Genomic DNA, 25,012 nt, shown 5'->3' with positions numbered 1-25,012 from the left:
AGGTCTCGGTGGGGGTACAGGACGAAGCGCTCCGCTTCTGTAAGAGGAGGGTGTGCCTGGCCAAGCTGACTGCCCTGAGGGCCTCCAACCCGGCCGCACCGATGGTATCCACCCTCGACCTGGAGCAGCACCAGCTCCTGGAGGAGGACCCGTCGAACCCCCAAGACCCAGAGGACCTGGAGGAGGAGGAGTGCGACCAGCCGGGCTGCAAAAAACAAAAAAGAGCTCCTGAGAGCGCATGTGGCCGACCTGAACAGACAGGTCGACACCCTCAGCGAGACGCTTCGGATGGTGACCAGGCGGTATCGCATTTTGAAGAGGAGGTCGACCTCCTTGGGCTCGGCCCGAATCGGGCAGGTAGCCCAAAGGCTCCTCTCCTCTCTTGGCCCGGAAGAAGAGGAATGTGCCCCTGCGGAAGAGGACGTTAAGTCTTCCCCCGAGGTGCTCTCTGCTACTCAGCAGCCCCCTGCCTTGCCCGACACCGGCGAGGAGAAGCCTTCCACCAGTCAGCAGCCGAAGGACGACGAAGATCAACCCCATTACCCCGACCACGTGGCCGTGCTGAGTGAGTGTGACGCTTTTATCTGTTTTTCTTTTTAACTTGTGGCTGTGCTAACACTAACTCTTTGCTCTTCCTCTGTTTTCTCTTTTTTCTTTCTTTCTTTTTTGCAGACGAGATCGTGGAGGAGTACAGACGGCACAGGGAAGGCCCAGACCCTGGCACCAAGTTAAAGGAAAACATTGGAAAACATCCGATTGTCAAATATGTGCTAGTTTGTATTTTGTTTTGCCTTTTAAACACTTTTAGAATGATCATGTTAGATGATAACAGGTGATCAGGGTCGCTATGTAACAGCTATGTAATAGTTTGGCGCTCACCGATTTGGTTAGTGCAAGTTCACCCAAATATGAAAATGCCTTAATATACTCAACCTCGTGTCGTTCCAAACCCATATGACTTTAGTGCATCTTCGGGACACAAATGTGAAGATAGCCTATTTTAATGAAATCTGGGAGATTTCTGTCCCTCCATTGCAAGTCTATTCACCCATAGCCCCATAACAAAACGTTCACTAAGAATCATGAATCGAGCATTTTAATCCAAGAAGAGACACGATTGTTTTAAATGATGAGAAGATTTATTTGGGGTTATTCACATATAAACATTGATCAGCGAACAAAGTTTGCAGCATTCTAAATTTGGTCTCGGAAGCAATGTTTATATGTAATAAATTAGGTCAACAGCGCTGCTGAAACAGCGGTCAACTGATTTATTTGCTTGGTCAGCTCAAACCTGCGGGGCCCAAAGCAGTTGCATGGTGGTTAACAACGCTACTGTATACCTGGTATTAAGATGTGTTTTGGTCAATCTGATCATAAGCGGACTGCGCTAAATGGGTGTAAACGGGGTCTAAATAGTTGAGCCTGACCAATTTCAACCAATTCCAGATGTAGTCGAAAACGCATTCCACCGGACTGCTTTGGTAGAGTAAATGCTAATGTAGTCAAATGTGTTCAAACAGCCACAAAAGACCACCTACTCTTTGCCTACTGACCTAATACGTAAACAATTAGCACTGGCCAGACAGGATTTAAAATTGTTCAGTTTATGACCCAATTTTGGTTTGAAGATGAAAAACATACCAAGCAAACCCATTCATTTACCAGCAGTTCAATTTAAGCGCTGTGTTTGTTCCTCAGTTTTCATCATTTGAGTGCTTGGTTTTGAGTATCTCTGCTCCTACTTCTACAATCATTGCGACAGTCTACAAACCACCTAAGACTAAGCCACATGCAATCTTTATGTCAGAATTTGCTGATTTTCTGTCAATGCTGTCCCTAAAGTTCCAAAAAATTCTTATTGTTGGGGATCTTATTGCATCCATTTGGATTAAAGTGATTCTACGACGGCTAAGGAATTTTTATCGCTGCTTGACTGCTTCAATCTCTCGCAAATGGTAACTGGCCTGACTCACTGTAAAGGCCATAATCTGGATCTTGTGCTTTTAAAGGCGCTTTATAAAATAAAGGTTATTATTATTATTACCTGCCCATAGACCCTCCCCTCGAAGAAATCGGGACAGAAGTGGTTGAAAGTGGACAAAAGAAATGGATTAAAATACCAGGTATAAACGGGTGTGTGTCTGCTTCGTCTACATGTGAAAATGTATTTCACTACCAGGTGTAAACAGGGCCTAAGATTTCCATGTTGATAAAAAAAGACTTTTCTCTGGTGTGAATTCTCATGTGCCTGTTAAGACTATTTTACAGTGAAACTTATTCCCTACTGTTGACAGGTGAAAAGGCTCTGTCCCGTGTGAACTCTCATGTGATAATTAAGGTTTCCTTTTCGGTTGAAACTTTTTCCACAATGTTGGCAGGTGAAAGGGCTTTCTCTAGTGTGAATTCTCATGTGGACTTTAAGTTTCTTGTCTTGATCAAAACTCTTTCCACACTGAGGACATGTGTAAGGCTTCTCTCCTTTGTGAATTCTCATGTGGATTTTAAGGTTCCCATCTTTATTAAAACTTTTTCCACACTGAGGACATGTGTAAGGCTTCTCTCCAGTGTGAATTCTCATATGGATTTTTAGGCTTCCATGTTGACTGAAACTCTTTCCACACTGAGGGCACGTGTAAGGCTTCTCTCCTTTGTGAATTCTCACGTGCCTGTTAAGGCTCCCTTTTTCAGTGAATCGGTTTCCACACTGTTTGCATGTGTAAGGCTTCTCTCCAGTGTGAACTCTCATATGATAATTAAAGTTTCCTTTTCGGTTGAAACTTTTTCCACACTGTTGACAGATGAAAGGCTTCTCTCCAGTGTGAATTTTGATGTGCCTGTTAAAGCTTCCTTTTTGAGTGAATCTGTTTCCACACTGTTTGCATGTGAAAGGGCTCTCTCCAGTATGAATTCTCATGTGGACTTTAAGGTTACCCTCTTGATCAAAACTCTTTCCACACTTAGGACATATGTAAGGCTTCTCTCCAGTGTGAATTCTGATGTGGATTTCAAGGCTTCCATGTTGACTGAAAGTCTTTCCACACTGAGAGCATACGTAAGGCTTCTCTCCTTTGTGAATTCTCATGTGCCTGTTAAGGCTTCCTTTTTCAGTGAATCTGTTTCCACACTGTTGGCATATGAAAGGCTTTTCTCCAGAATGAATTCTCATGTGGACTTTAAGTTTACTGTCTTGATCAAAACTCTTTCCACACTGTTTGCATGTGTAAGGCTTCTCTCCAATGTGAATTCTCATGTGATAATTAAGGTGTCCTTTTCGGTTGAAACTTTTTCCACACTGTTGGCAGGTGAAAGGTTTCTCTCCAGTGTGAATTCTCATGTGCCTGTTAAAGCTTCCTTTATGAGTGAATCTGTTTCCACATTGTTGGCATTTTAAAGGGCACTCTCTAGTATGAATTCTCAAGTGGACTTTAAGTTTCATGTCTTGATCAAAACTCTTTCCACACTGAGGGCATGTGTGCTCCCTCTTAGTGCATGTGGGCTCCTCTCCAGTGTGAAGTCTCATGTGGTCTTTAAGGTTAACATGTTGATTGTCTCTCTTACTTCCTGTCTTTTGAGCTTTTTCTTGCGAGGAAGTCTTTTCAGTATGTGAGCAACTAAAAGACTTTTCTCCAGTTATGAAATCACGATGATTCACATATTGATCTTTTTCTTCCTTTACATTCAGTTCATGACTCTCTTCTTTCAGTGCCATCAGGTCTAAGAAAAAATAAATAAACAAAAATATTCCAAGTTTAATGGCACAAAGCAACAGACACAAACTAAAGCATCAATACCAACATACACAAAATCCTATACCCACTAAGCTACTGAAATAGGTGTTACAGATGATACATCTGAGAACCCCTTCTCAATATTAATAACTCTTCACTTTCTTTAAGACATGTCCCAAAAACTTTGACCCAGGAGATCTGTTTACTTATAGACTGGTCTCAATCTCCCATTTTCTACATATTCTAGGGGTTAAGGCACAAAAACTTTCAAGGGAATAAGAAAAGAGAACAAACTCCCTGCTCAACCATCAGACCAAAAACTCATCACACAGTAGTTCCATGTAATGATTTATTGAAAGAAAACCAGCATTATTTTTGTCAGAGGAAGCAGCAGATGTTTGTTATAAGTTTGGAATGACCCATCATGATGGTCCAAACGTTGCTGGCAGGTAAAGTTACAATTCCTAACACAACATGTCAAGTCAAGTCACCATTTATATAGCGCTTTTAACAATATGAACTGTTTCAAAGCAGCTTTACAGTAATAATAGGAAATTAAAGTAACAGAGATTGTTTTGGCTTTACAGCAGCTCTAGAATAAAGTTATTGTCCAGCTAAAGTTAGTTCTGATCGATTCACTTCCGTTGCAAAGATCATTAGTTATTAACTTAGGGACCGCTTACACGACACCGTTTTAACAGAAAACCCTTAACGCACTCCGGCACGCTCATTAGCAGAATTATTTATCGCTTCCGAGTAGCCATGTGAACCGGATCTATTTTGACCACGTTTTATCTGTACAGAGGTAAAGGGAAGGAGAAGGGGGCCTTCACAGTGGAGAGACTAGTTGACACTTCAGGACTGCGTTGTCGTCGTGTCCAGGCGCAGGTCCTTCATCAGATCTGGATATGGCCTGGATCCAGCGGACTTGCGGTAAACCTCGGAATAAGCAGTGAGACTAATATTAGCATAGACGCCATTCTTCTTATGATGTAACGAGTAGATCAGGATTTATGGAGAGTGTTCCCGGTTCCGGCTGACCTAATCTATGCAGCCTAACATTGAATTATAGTACTTTATAATATGTTATGTGTATGCTAGGTCAAAGAGATGTGTTTTTAGTCTAGATTTGACAGAGTGTGTCTGCTTCCCGGACAATGTTAGGAAGACTGTTCCAGAGTTTTGGTGCTAAATAGGAAAAGGATCTACCATCAGCAGTCGATTTTGATATTCTAGGTATTATCAACTGGCCAGACTATAACGCGTTAAGAGCTCGCTCAAATACTGGGGAGCTAAACCATTTAGTGCTTTGTAAGTATTCAGCAATATTTTAAAATTGATACAATGTTTAATAGGGAGCCAATGCAGTGTTGATAGAACCGGGCTAATATGGTCATACTTCCTGGTTCTAGTAAGAAATCTAGCTGCTGCGTTTTGGACCAGCTGTAATTTATTTATTAAGCGTGCAGGGCAACCACCCATAAGAGCATTACAATAATCTAGCCTTGATGTCATGAACGCATGAACTAATTGTTCCGCATTTGTCATTGAGAGCATATGACGTAATTTAGATCTATTTTTGAGTGCAAAGGAGCAACTGTGTCTAAAGTGCCGGAAAAGAGAGAGTCAAAAGTTTCTGTCGCAATATGGAGTTCTTCTAAGCTATCTGGGATGCTGAGGAAATGAAACTGATCAGGAATGTTATCAATAAAGCAATCTTTAGTAGCAGAAGTGATAGGTCTAACATATTTGTAACACGGAGTCGGCTTTGAAGCCTTGGCTAAATTTAGTATACACGAGACTAGATAATGATCTGAGATGTCATTGCTCTGCTGCAGAATTTCAACGGCATCAACATTGATTCCATGTGATAATATTAGATCTAGAGTATGATTACGACAATGAGTAGGTCCTGACACGTTGTGTCTAACTCCAATAGAGTTCAGAATGTATTTAAATGCCAATCCTTTTGCATTATCTACATGTATATTGTAACCGCACTGGGTAGTACATTAACATTAGCTCAAATGATCTATAGGGAATTTTAATAATTAATCATGAATATGATTCATATATTGCATATTACAGTTACATTAAATTAAATTATCGAAGTTGAAAATAGATCGATTGTATATATGAATAATCAATCACAACGAATTATAATTCCTCATTCATATATCAATCGTCTTATTTCAGATCGATTATATGAGATAACACTTAATGGAAATTAATGTAATTATCAAACAGTTGTTTGTCCCGCAAACGGCCATAAGATTAACCTATCAACTTCTCAATAAAGTTATCACTTCTTATAATTTCAGGAAAAATAGTTTCTGGCCGTGAAACTATTCTCCTGTCCTTATAAAATTTAGGTTACTGAAAAGTAACAAATCGTAAAGCTTGTAGCTAGGATCAACATTTCATTGACTTCGTAGTGCGAGCATTTTAGACAGGAGCAATCAAGAATATAATGGTTTTAATAATTGAACTAATAATACATCGAACTACAATTCACACAGAGTAAATACATGTATTTACAACAGAAACAAACAGACGAAAACATTACCAAACGAACACGAATTAAAAGAGGATGAGAGAGGAAGAGAAAATGAGAGAAAGAGTGAGAAAGGATGAGCGTGCGAAAGTGAAAGCAAAATAGGGAGAGATCGCAGTATGGCAAAAATCACCGACAATGTAACCTTTGAGAGAGACAACAAGAAATCACATCACCTTAAGCAGAGACAGACAACCTTAAACAAATTAAAAGCTTGATTATACTTGCACATAGTCTGTGGTGTTGCTGAGGCAGGCGCGTGTATGGGCCTTTTTGGAGCTAGGCGTGCTCTCGTGTCTTCCGGGCGAGCGCGGTCGCGGGAAGATTTAAAGGTTCACCGAACGTGAAGTTACCAAAGAAACAATTCAGAATTCATCTCCCTCGTGGAGGGAGAGGCGAATATGAAAATAAAACTTAGTAAAGAAAAGAAAAGAAAGGTCGGGAGTGACGCGGAGGTGTGCGTCCGAAGACGGTGGCCGAAGCCTCCGAAGTTGGTGTTTTCCCGAAATTTTCCGAAGAGCAAGAGAGCGAGAAACGGGCAAGTTCCGTCTTTTGAGGGAATCCCGTCCACGCCCCTTTTTGCGGGGAAGTCAAATCATCTCCCGAGATTTTCGAGCGGGAAGAAGTTTCTTTGTCTTGTCAAGACAAACTTATCTGCATAGTTTATGATAGTGTAAAAATTCAGCAGAACACTCCAGCAAGATTGTACACACAGAACAATACATTTTACTGTAATCTCCTATGTATGAGTGGTTCAGTCAAAACAAGACGGTTAAACAGATACCAAGAATGAAATATAAAACAGTTAAGGATACAGTTTTACAATCAAATGCACGATTATAGGCATCTTACGTTTGATTAACACACGATAAAATTGTAGATACTTCCAGTGTAACATGTGAAGACATCTAAGCACAACAAGGAATACATTTAATACATTTAAAGGCACTTTTCATCACAAAATGGGTCCATGTGTGGTGTTTGTGTGTGTGTGTGTGTGTGTGTGTGTGTGTGTGTGTGTGTGTGTGTGTGTGTGTGTGTGTGTGTGTGTGTGTGTGTGTGTATGTGTGTAGGGTGACTTCTCAGTCTCCCGGGGGGAGTTGTAAAGAGTTATCCTATGGCAGGGGGGTCAGGTTACAGGACCATGATTCTATTTGAGAACATTAAATAGGAGAAACACTTCCAAGTTAAAAATCAGAAAATCATAACTATATGATCAAAACAAAACTAATCAAACATGCATGCATACAGGAAGGTCAGATACAAGTCTGAGTTACATACAAAGGACGTTTGTGTGAGAGTGCAGAGAGAGTTTGTAGTCTCTCTGAAGCTGCTCAAACGTGACTCGCGTGGAATGTCTGTTAACACTCCGGGGTGTCATAAAGCAATCTAAACCCAGCCATGCTGGCACCAGGCCGGTCATTTAGCTTGCAGAGAGTTTGATTTACATGCATGAGTTCAGAGGCTAAAAACTTTGGGTTTCATAAGGAATGTGCATTGTTTTAGATTCAACGAGCCATGATTCATTAATTCAGAACCAATGAATGATCTGCTCATACGCTACAATATTAAAATCACCAACAATTAGGACTTTATCTGCAGCCAGTACTAACTCTGATAGAAAATTAGCAAATTCTTTGATAAAGTCTGTATGGTGCCCTGGTGGCCTGTATACAGTAGCCAGCACAAATCTCAGACGTGATTTATCATTTACACTAGATAGTATTACATTAAGCACCAATACTTCAAAAGAATTATATTTGAAACAAGACTTCTTAGTAATTCTGAAGATATTACTATAAATTACAGCAACACCTCCCCCTTTGCCTTTCAGACAAGGCTCATGTTTATAACAATAATCTTGGGGGGTGGACTCATTTAAAGTAATGTAATCGTCTGGTTTTAGCCAGGTTTCTGTCAAACACAGCACATCTAGGTTATAATCTGTGATCATATCATTAACAATAAGTGCTTTTGAAGTAAGGGATTGAATATTCAGCAACCCAAGCTTTATCATTTGTATTATATAATTTTTTTATTTGTTGAACATCAATTACATTTTTACTCTTAAATGGGTTTGGGAGTTTTTTGTATTTCCTAATTCGGGGAACAGACACAGTCTCTATATGATGATATCTAGGTGAAAGAGGCTCTATGTGATGGGATTTATCTGACCTCAGTGATGTGAGACAGCTGGCAGACGGTCGGTTTAGCCAGTCTGTCTGCTTCCTGACCTGAGCCACAATTCGTGTTTGAGCTCTAAGGCTATGTGCCATATTACTAGAGAGAAGAGCGGCACCATCCCAGGAGGAATGAATACCATCTCTTTTCAACAGGTCAGGTCTGCCCCAAAAACTTTTCCAATTGTCTATGAATTCTATATTATTTTGCGGACACCACTTAGACAGCCAGCCACTGAGTGAGGACAGTCTATGTAGTATCTCATCACTCCAGGGAACAGGAAGGGGGCCAGAGCAAATTACAGTGCCTGACATCGTACTTGCGAGTTCACACACCTCTTTAATGTTAATTTTAGTGATATCCAACTGGTGAAGTCGAACATCATTAGTACCGGCGTGAATAATAATCTTAGAGAATTTACGATTAGCATTAGCCAGCACTTTTAAATTTGCTTTGATGTCAGGCGCTCTGGCTCCCGGCAAACATGTGACTATGGTGGCTGGTGTCTCTATTTTCACGTTCTGTGTAATAGAATCGCCAATAACATCGCTTCTCCTCCTGCTATTCAGATGATTCGAAGCTCTATTAGTAATCTAAACCTGATGATCTCACTGTCTTAGCTTATATCTCGGCCTCATTTTCGAGCATCTCTGCAGTCATTTTTTATTTGACTTGACATCAAACAACTGTTTATTATTATTATTACATATTGTAATATCTAATATATGGGCAATATCACACAAGCAGGCCAAGTGACGCAGGTAATCACAGCCGTGCTGATATAGAGCCATATCGTATGACTTTAATATGTTGTTGTACTGTATATCGAAATAATCTCACAATGATGCGTTTGGTTGAATTCCAAAGTGCTTCAGTTTATCCGTATTCATTCACTCTTCAGTTTCAGCTCAACCCCCAAGGTATTTTTTTATCACTGCAAAAGAGACTCAAAATACTTTGTCGAGACCAAAGTGGAGATGTTTGGCCATAATCTGTCAAAACCCAAACACAGCATATCAACTCATACTTACTGTCAAGCACGGTGGTAGAGGGGTGATGATTTTGGGCTTTGTTTTACAGCCACAGGACCTGGGTATCTTGCAGCCATTGAGTCTACCATGAACTCCTCTGCATATTCAGAGGCCATTTGTCCGACAGTTAAAGCTTGGCTAAAATTAGGTCATGCAACGGGACATTGGCTCTCATTCACTAATAATTGAGAGGATTATTTCGTATTTGTATGCACAGGAGAACTTCTCACGAAAAATCTCTACCTAATTCACGACACTTTCGTATGTACTGTACAGGTCAAAAGTTTGGAAACATTACGTTTTTTTTATATTTTTGAAAGAAGTCTCTAATGCTTATCAAGGCTGCATTTATTTGATCAAAAATACAGAAAAAAAAAACAGTAATATTGTGAAATATTATTACAACTTAAAATAATAGTTTTCTATTTGAATATACTTTAAAAAATAATTTATTCCTGTGATGCAAAGCTAAATTTTCAGCATCATTACTCCAGTCTTCAGTGTCACATGTGACATCCAGTCTATCACATGATCCTTTAGAAATCATTCTAATATTCTGATTTATTATGAGTGTTGGAAACAGTTCTGCTGCCTAATATATTTGATGAATAAAAGGTTAAAAAGAACTGCATTTATTCAAAAAAAAAAAAATTCTAATAATATAAATCTTCTTTACTATCACTTTTTATCAATTTAACACATCCTTGCTGAATAAAAGTATTGATTTATTTCAAAAAAAGAAAGAAAAAAAATTACTGACCCCAAATTACTGACCAGTGGTGTATATTGTTGTCATCGTTCTGATGTCAGTAAAATTGGAGTATTCTAAATGAGCGCCGCTTGCACAAGGTTACTCATTTACATAAAACACGCCCAAACCAATCATTTTCAATGATTCTCAAACGACTCGTGAGATGAATCAATCTCTCTAAATCCCGCCTTTCTGCAAGCTACTCTGCTCTGATTGGCTAGACAGCTCAGTCTGTTGTGATTGGTTTACGCGTCGAAAACAAAAACACCCATTGCCATAACAACTTCAGCTGTCCTGAGGCTTCCTACACCATAAAATAAACACAGTAACGAACAATGACGTCAATTTTACCATATCAATGCGAGCGCGAGTCCGATGATGAAACACTGGAAGAACTAGTTATTCAACCCGAACATCCATCGCAAGGACGACTCGAGCAGGACGTTTCTCACTGATACACTACTCAGTTTGAGGTACATTATGAGATGTTGCAACTGTAATTCCTCACCATCAGCATTAATAGGCCTGTCACGATAACTACTTTTTGTTGTGCGATATATTGTCCCAGAAATAATTGCGATAAACAATATTATTGCCATTTTAAGACCATTTTATGCCACTGAATATAAATCATAATATAACAGCATAATAATTCAAGTAGGCCTACACACTTTCAAATGACAACAATCATTCTTTAGATCACGGAAATAAAATGTCAAAAAATTTAATATCCTAAATAAATAAATAAATAAACATTTTCAAAAAAAAAAATGCACTTGCAAAAGCACAAAAGGCACTTATTGAAATGTTCCATTTACAGATTTTTCCCTGACTTTCTTTTCTCTGTAAAGTAAAGGTGCTTTAAATTGCTGAAAACACAAACCCTGCTTAGCATTCAGATGTCTCGTATGAAAGGCACAGATGCCTCAACAGGCCTTATCTGCTGCTAAAACTATTTTTTATTCTTTTTTTTCTAGTTTATATTTGCACCAGAACAGTGGATTGCAGCTTTGAAATCAAGTGCATTTGAACTTGTTCTTTCAAACTGTCTTTAGTTGTCAGGAGAACACTATAACGGCCCAAAGACACCTTTTTTCACCTGTCGATGACCGCTCTGTGTATGAATAAAACTATCCATCATGAAGGAACTGCCCGAGCCCCGCTTTTGCCTCTGATATGGAGAACAAACAAGATGACGGCAAAATGTTGGTGACATTCATTATTATGTAAACATAATGGGCGATATATTGCGTCACCAAAAATGATTGAAGTCATGTACATATATTGTGCAATAAGTAAATATATTGATTATTGCGACAGGCCTAAGCATTAACAACTGCATGTCCATCAACAAACCAACAAATGATTTTACTTGTACTAATTTATTTACCGAGTATTTTTTTTTATATATTGCGGTGAACACGTGGAAACTGTATCAATAACAGTGCATGTATGCAATGTATACATTAGCCAAGCTCTAGCGTGAATGACTGATGTGAATGGCTGATGTAACATAAACGTTGGTAAAACAAATCTTGCTCCATGCTTAATCTTTCCTCAAAGTAGTGAGAATGACAGACAATCTGCATTAATAGACACAGTTATAGGTAATAGTGGTCCACAAACTGATTAGCAGAAGTATTTAAGTAAGACAGTAATAACGTGAGTTAGCCAGTTAGCAGGAGACCTACTCAATATAAAACTCAAAACTAAGTATTTTGAACACCATCTTTCAAGAGCAAGCGATTTGTGAATCCTGCATTGAACTCCGAGATTTGAGAAGCAGTCGTCAGTGAAATAAAGGGAACACAGCAAAAGTTTAGGATTATACTGCTGTGATGTCATGTAAAGATGCATTTTAACCACTGATTCTTCACATGCTCGTCCTTGGGCAGTGGAAAAAACTGGCTTTTCCTTCACATTGTAGAGCACAGCTTCTTCTCGACATGATGCTGTCCAGAAATCCACAGGAATCAGCTGCAGGTTTGAGGTTCAAGTTTTCCCTGGTGTCTGCACGCACAATAAGTGGGCGGGCAATATGCTAATGTTTCATCTTGATGTCACAATGAAACGGCTTATGACTCGTTTGAAAAACAATTAACTTCATTGACTCAGAGTCGACTGTTACTTTTGAATAGAGTTGGGTCCTGAAACCGGGCACCGATATGGAACCGGTCCCTAAGTAACCGGTATGTAACCGGACCGAATCAAAACGCAGATTTCAGTGCCACTTAAATGCCTCAGCTCTGTTTAAATATTTGCCCTCTGGTTCTCCGAAACGGACGCAAGAAACATCATCACCGCATGTGATCGCTAGTTAACCCTTTGACGCGTATGATCGTTCACACTGGTGTGCTTAATGTTCGGATTGCGTGACGCTCTCAGCGCTGTCATATTATATCACAACTATTCAGCGTTTTCAACCACATAAGGTTTATTTTAGGTTTCAGACATTTAAATACACATAAGTACTAGCAAAACAACATTTATTGAACATTACATTGACTTAATTCTTGTCACACTTCACCTTCAAGTGGATGAACTGACGTGTTGTAGCCTGACAGATACAATTCTCTGAACTGCAGTGCGTAATGGCGCCCATTGTGCGATATAGATCAACTAACATGAATCATGATCATTATAAAGCACAAAAACACAACACAAAACACATTCACTTAATAAATAAAAATATCAGCCAAGGACCGACTGACCAATCACAGTTCGTTATTTGTTCCGCGTCATGTTTAGTGTGAAAATGTAAAGTCGATGTCCATACAATAACAGATCGGCGTACATCTAATAAATTATTGATTCAAGAACATTGTGCAAGTTTACTGCAACAATAGAGCCGCGAACCTCACGTAATTTTGAAAATACAGCATTCAGTTGATCCTGATGAACGCTCATTGTCACAGTTGTAAACATGATGGCGTTCTTCTTCCACGAGGGGTTTCGTGTCACGGCATTTAAGGTGATGCGTTCTAAAATAACGCTCACCTTGTGCAGGACATGCAATAAGTCAGGAGAGGTGTCGTATTTGGCCAGAGAAGGCAAAAAATGTGAAAAGAATTGCTGAAATTTAAAGCTGGTTTGTAGCATACCAAGAATACAGACTACTTTGCTGTTATTAGTACTGTAGTGTTATTTAGTGTTAAATTATTGTATTTGGGTTCGGTGGCTTAGGTTTTATTGTGAATTTGTTATGCAAATTTGTTGTGTTTTGTATTTAGACTACTTATATTTATATATTTACTCAAAAATTGTAATATATTAAAATTAAGATTTTTTTTTTATGAAAAAAAAAACGTTCTTAAAAAAAAAAAAAAAAAAAACGATACCCAACCCAATTTGTGCGTACGCATGCTTGGTGAACGAGGCAGATTTATCCCAATCACATCAGCAAATCTATGACAGAACGGCTGAAAAAGAAAAGAATAAAGGCCCAGTCAAAGTCCAGGCCTGAATGCAAGCTTTTTAAAGAGACTGAAAAGCTGATGCAGTGCCAACTATATTGGATCAGACAGCAATGTTGCAACACACAAGTGTGAGTAACAATGTTTAACCATGTGTCACTTACTTTGTCTGTTACAGATCGTTTGATATACAACCCCAATATCAAAAAAGTTGGAATGTCGGTTGGGAAATCGGATGTTGCGATACACAATGTGGACATCAATCATTTTAGATCATTCCAATTGGATACACAAATAATCAGATTTGGACTGACAGTGTGAACGTACACTTGGAGAGGCAGAGTGTCTCAGAAGTAAAGATGGACAGAGGTTCAACAATCTGCAAAAAACTGTGTACAATTGTGGAACAATACTGAGTATTTATAGCCTACAATAGTGCCGCAGTCAAACTGAATAGATGTGATTTGCTGTTCTATCCTTTGCTTCAGCATTTATGAGGTTAGTGCAGGGAATTCCTAGATACGGAAGAAAGCATGTAGTGAACGCTGCTTTAGTTATTGTTTTGATCGAAGCATTTGCTGTAATACTGAATAGAAGCTTCAGTGAGCGACGTTTTGTCATCAGCGAGACATTACATCACGTTTCATTTGGTTTAAAACACAACTAATGACATAACAATATATCTGTTTTTCACTTTATCGAAAAGGATCGACGATAGTTTGCAAATAATGGTAAATTCATTCATAATTATATTTACACTAAATTATTTTCCACAACCCAGGGTGTCTACAGATATGAACAAGTTAAATTTAAGACCTTTTTAAGACCTTTTTAATGCCACTTTGAATGAAATTTAAGACCAAACCTGTGATGGAAATACACATTATATTACATGCGTATATATTAGGGGTGTAACGGTTCACAAAATTCACGGTTCAGTTCGATACGATACACTTGTGTCACGGTTCGGTTCGGTACGTTTTTGATACAGCATAAAGAAATAAATGCCAGAGAAATTTCCTTGATTTAAATTGTTTATTCTTTTTCATATTAAAACTAACATCATAAAGTATGATCTTTTTTTTACTTGGAGCAATTCTATAGCTATAATTGACTCTTCTTAGGAGCATATAAAACAAAACAGCTCCTTGGAAAATATGAAATGTCATATTGTAATAGTTATAAACAAAGGTTTATTTTAGTTCAGATTAACATTTGAGGGCAGCAATTGTATTCATAATGTCAAAATAAAACCGACGTAATGTTACTTGAAGGCATTATAGCCTACTATTCCTGCCAAACTTATATGGTTGCAGTTAGTGTTTCTACAGTAAATCCATGGTGAATGTTGCTGATCTTTTGACACTGATAGTTCATTCATGGCACAATGTTTCTTCCAGGTTTCCATGTCAGCGCTGTTTGATCCGTTAATAACGGAGAAATATGAATGCTTCTCACTAGATCTCACAGCGATGTTATTACTTCTGTCAGTTCTGTGGCGAATTTAAATGCTTTCTTTACTGTATCTCTTATTAGCGCTGTGTAGTAACAGTGTCGCATGATCACGATCGGCTCGCGCTGCACTGGTCCAAACTGATAAACGGTCCTTCAACCACACAATAACGAGCAGTTTCGTTCCGCTTGCATTTTACGTTTGCCATTTGATGTTGGGCAATGTTGTGGTCGCGCCGGCGTCTCTTACATTATGAGCGCGCTTGCCACGCGCCTACATTTGAAATAACGAAACAGCGTTACCAGAAAAATCCTAGATTATCATTATCAATAGCTGTTTATGTAATAAAATCTAAATCATTCTCGCGATTCGATGCTTCACTGGTTATTTGACGGACATTAGGTCCGTCAGACTGGAGAAATTTTAGCGGTAACGTGACCAGAAATATTTAAGACCTATCGAATCTGAATTTAAGACATTTTAATACTTTTTAAGGCCTTTTATTAGGAAAACTTTATTTAAGACATTTTAAGACATTTTAAGGACCCGCGGCCACCCTGCAACCAAGGCATATAAAGCATATGTAATATGCATAAATGTTTCACAATGTTGGCTAATACTTCCACTATGTAACGAGATATTATTCAACATCGGAAGTTTTCAAAATAATTCCACAGGTGTAGCCTAATGGCGGTCAACGTTAAAAATTATTTTAATATGCAAAACTTTCTTGTAAATCCGTTTACTTTTGATAGGCGGCATTCCAAAAGTGTTTGGAAGAGAGGTTCAAAAACAGGATAGAAAATAGCTTATTAATAACATTAATTATGTTAACATTAATTATGTCCTATTTTATAAAAACTGTTGTATTCTTGTTGCTGGTGGGATTCTCTCTGAAATTTGTCTGAGGTCCTCCAGCCGTGATTAAAGCATTTTCGAAGTCATTGTTTGGAGTCTTTAGTTATTGCTGCACAGCAGGATAGTGGAACACTAGAGACCTTATTCCCAAACGCTAAGCGGCTTTCGCACCGGAGGAACCCTTTCATAGTTCCTAGAACTATTCGCTGAAGTTCGCACAGCAGGAACTAGGAAAGATTTTAGTTCTATGAACTCCTTTTGGAGGAACTAATTTAGCTCTAGTACAGAGGAAGGGAAGTCGTGTTTATCACGGCATGTGCGTTCAAGTCACTTTCGTTGGAGTAAGATGGCGGTGTAATTTCTCTTAATTAATCATACAAAAATAGAGCAAGTTTCTTAAACTCTAGTTCTAGAAAATGAAGAACAAAGAAATGTGCATCAGGTGTGCTTTGTTTTTTTTTATGTTTTTAATAATTTATGAAGCCACGTGCAAGCTTTATCGTTACATATTACATTGTATAATAATTAGGGCTGCACGATTAATCGCAATTTACATGTAATCGCACTTAAATCGAGATCGCTTATCGCGATTTTAAAATCGCAAAGGCTGCGATTATTTTTTATGCGCAGTGTGTCAGTAATGATCGGCTCAGTAAACGCTGCTCTATCTGAAAGCACTGTGAGTTTGAGTCGCTTATAACGTGCATTTGAAAAAAAAAAAACACGAGTCAAACATCTTTCCAAAACATGAGAAGCTTTTATGAACCTCTTTTTAATAACATGCAACATTTAGTAACATGCGTTTACTCCAAACTCACTTCATAACGACAGCTGAGCTCCTCCTTCTGTGAGATGATGTGCTTCTTACACAGAATAAGGCAGTCGTGTGTTTACAAGTCATGTTTAATCAAAGCGTTTCAATCTTCTGTTTATTCAGCCACAGCGATAGGGGTTTCCTGGAATGATGCGCATTACTGTACTTCTGCGGCGGGGCATATTTAGCGTGTTTGCGTGAGAGCGCCCTCTGGCATTCAGATGGAGCAGTATCTACTACCGATCTGCCGCACTCCACTGACAAACTGTGCACAAAATAATCGCAGCCTTTGCCAAATCGTGTGCGATTTTATTGCGATTAATCGGGCAGCCCTAATAATAATGTCATCATATTCTGTGCAGGCAATTAGCTTACTTCACTGTAAATAGAAAAGTCTAGCAATATCACTGCTAAAAACCTTTAAGTATTGTGGTGTTCCACCATGTTTCTCAGTGACACGTCCCCAACTCGCAAAGATCGGGGCTTAAAGAAAATCCCGAGCTCCCCACTCGTATTTATGGCATTGTGGTGGCGTTCATGTGCGCTCAACTTGTAAATACGATCTTAACGAGATGACTTGAATGCACCATAAACCAGCACTATAGGAACTACCAGTGACGTTAGTGTTCGCTGATTGGCTAAACACACACTAAACACCAGCACCCACCATTTAAAAAAAAAAGGCTGTGTAAACAGATTATAGCCTATATATTTACTCTAGAAACTAACTCTACAAACATGGAAAACAGTGATAGATGGGTCTCTTAACCTTTACGTTGAGGAGAAAATCCAACGCGATTTTGAGGGGACCAAGCGAAACATAATTATGTATTTTTGCTCAGCTAGCAACACTGGACATTTACCACACGGCATACGCTAACAACTTTTCATTACTGTTTACTTTCCATGTATAACATTTCTATCTAATGATGTATTAGACAGGACTGTTAGACAGATCGTACAGTAATGAACACAGAGAATGCGAGCCGCACCGAAAGGTCCGCCACACCGTCAAAATAAAAGTCACAACAATAAGCTCGGCATGTCACTTCAGACTTCCTACTGGCGGTGCGAATGCAACCAGGAAACGTTCCTATGGGAACCATTAGTTCTTGGGGAACCACCCTGGTGGCTAGTTCCATCATATCTCTGTATTTTTTGAGTAAATAGCGATATACAATATAGGTCTATATCTCGGTACTTTATATCTTTTTCTATTTGGATAAAGAAAATCTGTATTTATTTATTTTTTTATTATTTCACATCCTGCCCAATGATATCCTATAAACAATGATGATATTGAAGGATATGGAAACAAATATAGTGAATGTATAATGTAGGCTACGTAATATATTATGTGCAAAAAGGTGGTTAAAATCACATTACATTCTAACATTACAATCTAAAAAAAATGATAATGATTTTGTTTTTAAATTGACTAAAGGCTAAAATAAAAAAAAATAAAAAGCACAAACTACTTATATTAGCCTGCATTTGATTACCCCCTTATATTGGTGACTTTCATAAAAAAATACTTGTAGGTTTAAAATTCCACATATGGCACATTTATTGTCTCCAACAACAAATATTTTAGCAATATGTATATTTAAGTCAGAATTATTGCGCTACTATTCTATTGTGCTCCGTCTGTTTCACAGAAGCTTCAAGCTTGAATTTTAGCGTAGATTCCCTTGCAGAAGGCTCGTCCTCTCCTGACAGTGAAATGGACATATTTGTTTGACTTTTTAACATTTACAGATGGAGAATATACCTGTGAAATGCAAGTTAAGCACTGAGGAAAGCACCACATCTCAAATGCATTGAACAGCTTAAGTATTTATCTGTCAGTCAGCAACAGTATCTGTCACAGCATCTGACAGGGAGAGCTGCTTTAAACTTGTCAACTATATCTTACCAGTTATTTTGAAGTCTTTGATATAAGCTTGTGTTATGTTTAGGACAAATTGTACTATGTACTTTCACTGCAGCAGCTCACACTGCATCCTCCGCCTATTTTTCAGATGTGCTGCTCGTATCAAACTACTGTATCGATATGAACGGTACTGCCTTTCATCCATATCGTTCCAAAAAATATATATCGATATATCTTAAAAACTCAATATACCGCCCAGCCCTACTAGTTCCTAGAACTAAATTCCTGTAGATTATATTTAATAGTTCGGTGCGAAAGCCCCTCTAGTGTTCGTAGGGGTCAAGACGTTGACCGACTCAGCCAACGTTGATTAGGAGATGCGCTAGAGGATAAATACTGAACGTTGATCATGAGACCTTTAGGGGCGTCGATTAGGATGAACATGAAATCACGCTTAAACCAATTGGCTTATTGCGATTATTTTTTAAGTGCAGCTTGTCATTGATTAGCTCTGTGATTAGTAGTAAATGCTGGTCCATCTGAAAGCACTGTGAGTTCAAGTCGCTTATAACGTGGATTTGAAAAAGCAACACACGCCAAACATCTTTCCAAACTCGATAAGCATTTATGAACCTTGTCCAACAAAAGACAACATTTAATAAATCAATCAAAACGTTTCAATCTGTTTATTCAACTATAGATAGATGCCCATAGGGATTTCCTGGAATGATGTGCGTTACCGTACTCATGCAGCTGGGCATATTTGGCGTGTGTGTGAGAGCGCCCTCTGGCGTTCAGATGGAGCAGCATTTACTACCGATCAGAGCCGTGCTGCACTGACAAGCTGCGCATAAAATATCACAGCCTTTGCCAAATCGCATGCGGTTTCATGTCGATTGATCATGCTGCCCTACTCTCAAACATTACTTATGATCCACTAGAAGTGTGTGGTGGTGTTTGTGTCTACAGAGACATTGCCCTGTGTCTGTAATATCTTGTTTTCCTCGTGACAACAAATAAACAGAAACAGACGTGACTGAATAAGTATGTGTCCTCTTTCTTTTGTGAAATAACGGTAAATACTAGGCTATATTCCTGTGCAACTAATGTGCAATCTTGACACAAATAAATGTATTATGGTCAAAGTATCACTTATTAGTGTAAAACTATGGTAAAACAGCGATGCTTGGGTTTTAAATCTTTATGTAAACAACAAAAATGCCAACAAACGGTCTTTTTTATCATGTTCGCTTTGCGATCTCGCTAGTTTCCAGTGATTTCTTTAATTAGTTTTCTTATAAAACTTACATTTGTTGGTGAAATGATGGGTTTGTGTGACATTGTTCCAGAGAGGCGTGTTACAGGCGGGAAATTTAACAGAAATTACATTTTTGGGGGAACTAACCCTTGAAGTCATCTAACTATTAGCGTAACTGTTTATTCATTTACACACACACAAAAAAAGCTATTTATGCATGATAAACACAATATTTGAAAAAAAATTATAATAATAATTCTAAATAGCTCATCTTCCTGTGGATATCTTGAATTGGTTAGGCTCCATGTGCAACTGATATGTGTTTACAAACAGTAAATGAATATTTCTGCATAGTGCACCTTTAGTGTTACAAAAATTAATTGTGTTATTATTCCTTATTTTGATGCATTAGATGTCATAATAACCAATGCCCAAAGTAGGATCTTCTCAGATGCTCTTGAAGGCAGTGTTAGTATTTGACTGGTCATGTGATCTCAACATGTCTGACCATAGCCACAGTATTTTGAGCAGGGGGGGGCTGGGGGGGGGGGTCACGTGACTCACGCGTGGCACAGGTTTTGATAAATACTGAGGTCCCAAAAGTGATCTTGCTAGGGGGGTTAGGGGGCATGCCCCCTGAGAAAATGTTGATTTCCCCTATCTACACGTGCATTTTAAGGTTTTTGAAGGCCAAAAAAAAAATATATATATTAAGCATAACAGATTCTTAAACACGAGAATTAGTTTAAATGTTGCAATGTATGATCCACACTACAAAATGCAGAGTGTTTATGCTTATTGTTGACAAAACAAAATCACATAGGCTATTTGAAACTGGAATAGCCTTAAATGAGAAATGTTTCAAGGATTATTTTGCATAGATGTTACATTTCAATCAAACGCCAATGCAATCCTTCCTTGTCTAGAGGCATATATGAGCATCAAAGGTCAGTTTCTGCAACTTGTTTCTTTCCTAAATTAATCAGTGTTTTTGGACTATGCTGACTATGTGAAGCGTCGCGCTGGAATTCACGCTCAGCAGTGAATCTGGTGTTTGAGTGCTGAAGCACCTCAGGAGAGAAGGTCGGTTATCGTCACGATGTGCAAATCATTGGATCACAAAATTAGAGTTAATATTTAATGTATATCGATGAATTTAATATAAGCAAATTTTCCATTGTACTATTGTTGATGTGTTTTTTTTTAATGAACCACGAGCATTTGTTCTTAAATCCAAAGACCTTTCATTTATCTGTTACAACGCGGGTATACCATATCATCATCAGTCTTATTAATTTTGTTAATAAAAGTTCTATGAGTCTGTTAAAAAGCCTACTATTTTTTTTATTAAGAATAATATAGAATCAACATTAAACATTATTTTCGTTCCAAAGATCTAACGTCATTGACAAATATATTTTCTTGTAAAATATGCGATATCGGTAACACTATAGTGTTGTCACAAGGTTATTAATTAAACAAATACATAAACACAGCTAATATTCCTGTAATATTCCAAAGCACAATCTCCAAACACAACTGCAGACTGCATGGTGACAGCTCATAAAAATCAACCCAAAGACTATGACCTTCACTGACGAGTGCGCGCTGTGCCGTCATGGGACAATTGTCGCTTGTTTTCATGGCTTAGGCTACTTTCATGTTTCAAACGAATTTAAATTAATACACGAATTAATAACACGAATTGTATTTCTTCTTTTTGTTGTTAAGACATTTTGTATTTATTTTATTTTTAACCGCACCCCCCAGAAGCCTTTTTTCCCTTGGTTGAACATTATTAAAGTTAGAGCTTATTTAGCTTATATAACACTTGCCTGGCGGCTCATGCTGCCGCTAACCCGGATGCGACGTCACTTCAGGGGTTTGGGAAAAGCACGTAAAAGTCCTGGCAGAAAGCGACACATAAGGATGTAGTGTAACGACAAATTATTATTTTTTCCTAAGTGTTGCAAACTGGTACTACCAACAAAATAAGTGCATTCCTGGAACTGGGCGTCATTACACTACGTCCTTATGCATCGCTTTCTGCCTGGACTTTTACGTGCTTTTCCCAAACCACTGAAGTGGCCTCGACGTCCGTCAGGCAAGTGTTATTTAAATAAACTCCTGATGTAGGCTACTTACAAACTTTCCAATGCCTCGTTTTATGAGTACAGAACCTATTTGTACTACTAAGTTTTGTACCATTCTGGGCATTATTAGAGGGGTCATTTACGAGATACAATCTTGGATCGTGTTTGGCTCGAGGTCATGGTGCAAAGGACCCTAGGTTGATTTTACTCCGAACCATGCCTTTAATAAGGATCAAATGACTGATTTCAGCTTTGAGAATGAAACCAACCTGTTTGTTCCTCAGTGAATGTTTCTTCTTTTACAATCTTCATTTCTTCACTCTCCTCTTTAATAAACGCCATCTTTATAATAGTGTGTCACGTGGATCTCAGTCGCTTAACCATAAGTTTTTATCTGTATTTGGACAATCTGTAATGTTTAAGATGAGAATAATTAACAGACAGAAAAATAAATCCAAACTAAATCTTTTGAGTGTGTCTCAATCACCTCTAGTTCAGTTCACTGGTAAGAGTCAGTCAGAGTGAGAGTTCATGGACAACAACAAACTACTAGCACAACAAATTAATAAAAGAACACACATTTTACAAACACTTTACATTTAGTTTAATATTATTGAATGATCTGTAGATTATATTTAATAGATTCAACAACAATTGCAGTTGGCTTGTTAAAGTTGTCATTCCACGTTTGTTTTACATTTTTACACTGATTTGACGAGCATCGTCAGCGCGCGGCGATTCGAATCACTGAATCATTGTGCAAAAACATATTGGTTCAGTTAACTCGGATTTTCAAAAAAGCTCAGTTTCTCCAAACAATAATAACAATTCGTTGTTGCCAAGTATTGATGGAAAAGTGCAAAAAAAAAAAGATCTGCACTCTAAAAATACTTTATTTACAAACAGGAGATCAAGATTATACAAACGTTTCGGCTCTTTGCCTTTGTCAGTGTCTTTATCTCCTGTTTGTAAAAAAATAAGTATTTTTAGAGTGCAGACCTTTTATGCATTTTTGTTCTGATATATGGGTCTCAGCACCTAACTATGGGAGAACGCGGTGAATGTTTTGATTGAATTATTGATGGAAGAAATGAGACGCACCTGTACTGTTGCAAATGCATGGATGTACTTTACTCACAAAACGTTCATTTATGTTATTTATTACATTATTACACTGCTACAATACGTAATAATTAATTTCACAGCTCTCTATAAAACTTTCTGAACGGTTTATATTGGTTTTAAACACTGTAAATGGTTAACAACACAAACCTTTCTTCACCCGAATCACAGACGCAGGAGCGCGCGGCGCAACCTTATGACGTCACATCTCCAGAGCAAAGTAAAAGTTCTTTTCAAACGCTAAAAAGTATTGAAATTCACATTAAGAAAACACATTTAAATTATGAGATAAATTACTAATTGAAGGTTTGAATCACAGATTCGCAAAGCTATCAATATCGTTTACCATTTTTCAAAGTGTAAAATGCTATTATAATACTCAACTGCACAGTACTTGTGATATTCTCAATCACAGAAAAAGTCAAGTATCTTGTTCATCCATAGCTGTCAACCCTCCCGTTTTTTCCGGGTTTCTCACGTATTTTAACTCTTTTCCCGCTGTCTTCCCGTTTTAGTATTTTCCCGTAAAATATCCCGTATTTTTAAAAGTCTTAAAAACGGCCAGATTTTCATCCTAGGTCTTAAATTTCATTTAGTCAGGTGACAGGTCTAAAAAAGTGTTTACCCTCGTTCATTTCCAGAAACGCTGGCCGCAGAAAGTTGTTACAAAGTAGCAAAAAAGTATGGAGTTGTAGCCTACAAAGCGGAGCGCTAGATCAGGGGTCTCCAACTAGGGCTGTAGTCAAGACCACCTTTGTCGAGTCCAAGACAAGTCCAAGACCAGGACTAGTCGAGTCCAAGTCAAGACCGAGTCCAAAGAGGTTCGAGTCCGAGTCAAGACCGAGTCCAAAAAGGTTCGAGTCCGAGTCAAGACCGAGTCCAGGACAGGAGAAAAAAAAAGCAGTCTGCTAAAAAAATATAGGCTAGCCTATAGAAATTAAATCATGTAATAATGAAATAATAAATAATTTTAATTTTATTTAAAATAATTGACTAATTCAAAGAACAACAAAAAAATAATTATATAGGCCTAAAGGAGCACACATTCGTTTCGACTGTCTGATCAGCCTTACATTCTGTTCCTGTCAATCATACACGCGATGTCAACCAATTAAACTGCATGAGGGAGGGCCGAGCCAACTCACAGACACACACACACACACACACACACAAGAGATGCGGATAAACCGCGGATCGGGCGGATGACGTGACGAAAAATAATATAGCCTACCACTCGTGGAAAAGGCAAAGAAAGAAAGGTAAAAAAAAAAGTCTGAAAACTTTGCCCATTAATTAGATGTGCAAGGCAAGCAGGCTAGTTTTCGGGGTGTTATGGACAATTAAAAATGTGAATATTCACGTTGCACTAGCGGTGGACTTTCAGCGAGTTTATTTAAACATTTATTTTTTATAGAGCTAGAGAGTCAAAAGAGCCGGCTCTTTTCATTGAGCTGAGTGAAACGAACCGGCTCACGAAAAAGATCCGAGATGCCCATAGTTATTTGGTGGCCAGTGTTTCACTTTCCCTCCAATAATATTTTGTTTTAATGTCGCGGCGACGTATGTGTGATTACTGGGAACATAATAAAGACACCTGGACTCGGTCGAGACCAAAAGCCATATTTGGCAAGACCAGTGGCCGAGACCGAGACAAGTCCGAGTCCGAATACCAGCGAGTCCGAGACAAGTCCGAGACCATAGAAAAGCGGTCTCGAGTCCGGACTCGAGTCCAAGACCGGACTCGAGTAGGGGAGAGCAGGGGCGAAAGTACCATTTTTCAGAAAAACATCTTTTAAAAATATATTCTTTTAGATAGAGATATATTTTTGCTGTGGTCAATAACTCACAAGTATGATCTATCAATACCAGGTGGTATTTTG

General features: G+C 38.3%; 1 protein-coding gene across 2 annotated transcripts; it reads right to left on the bottom strand.

Annotated features, from left to right (window-relative positions):
• Positions 1–668: 668 nt before the first annotated feature.
• On the bottom strand, positions 669–23,345 carry LOC311289407 (uncharacterized protein). Of its 2 annotated transcripts, XM_084407407.1 has the most exons (3): positions 23,283–23,336; positions 22,280–22,419; positions 669–3,717 (listed from the first exon to the last, which is right to left on the bottom strand). In XM_084407407.1, exons 2-3 carry the CDS (start codon positions 22,350–22,352, stop codon positions 2,285–2,287), a joined length of 1,506 nt encoding a protein of 501 aa, XP_084263533.1. In that variant the 5' UTR covers positions 22,353–22,419; positions 23,283–23,336; the 3' UTR covers positions 669–2,284. The 2 variants fall into 2 exon arrangements, with proteins under 2 accessions (XP_084263533.1, XP_084263534.1); XM_084407408.1 differs by lacking the exon at positions 22,280–22,419 and having other exon boundaries at positions 23,283–23,345.
• Positions 23,346–25,012: the final 1,667 nt, after the last annotated feature.

Source organism: Rutilus rutilus (genome assembly GCF_951802725.1).
Source record: "Rutilus rutilus genome assembly, chromosome: 4".
Lineage (NCBI taxonomy): Eukaryota > Metazoa > Chordata > Actinopteri > Cypriniformes > Leuciscidae > Rutilus > Rutilus rutilus.
The sequence above is the reverse complement of the archived record's forward strand: the minus strand, read 5'-3'. Positions and strand labels throughout refer to the sequence as shown.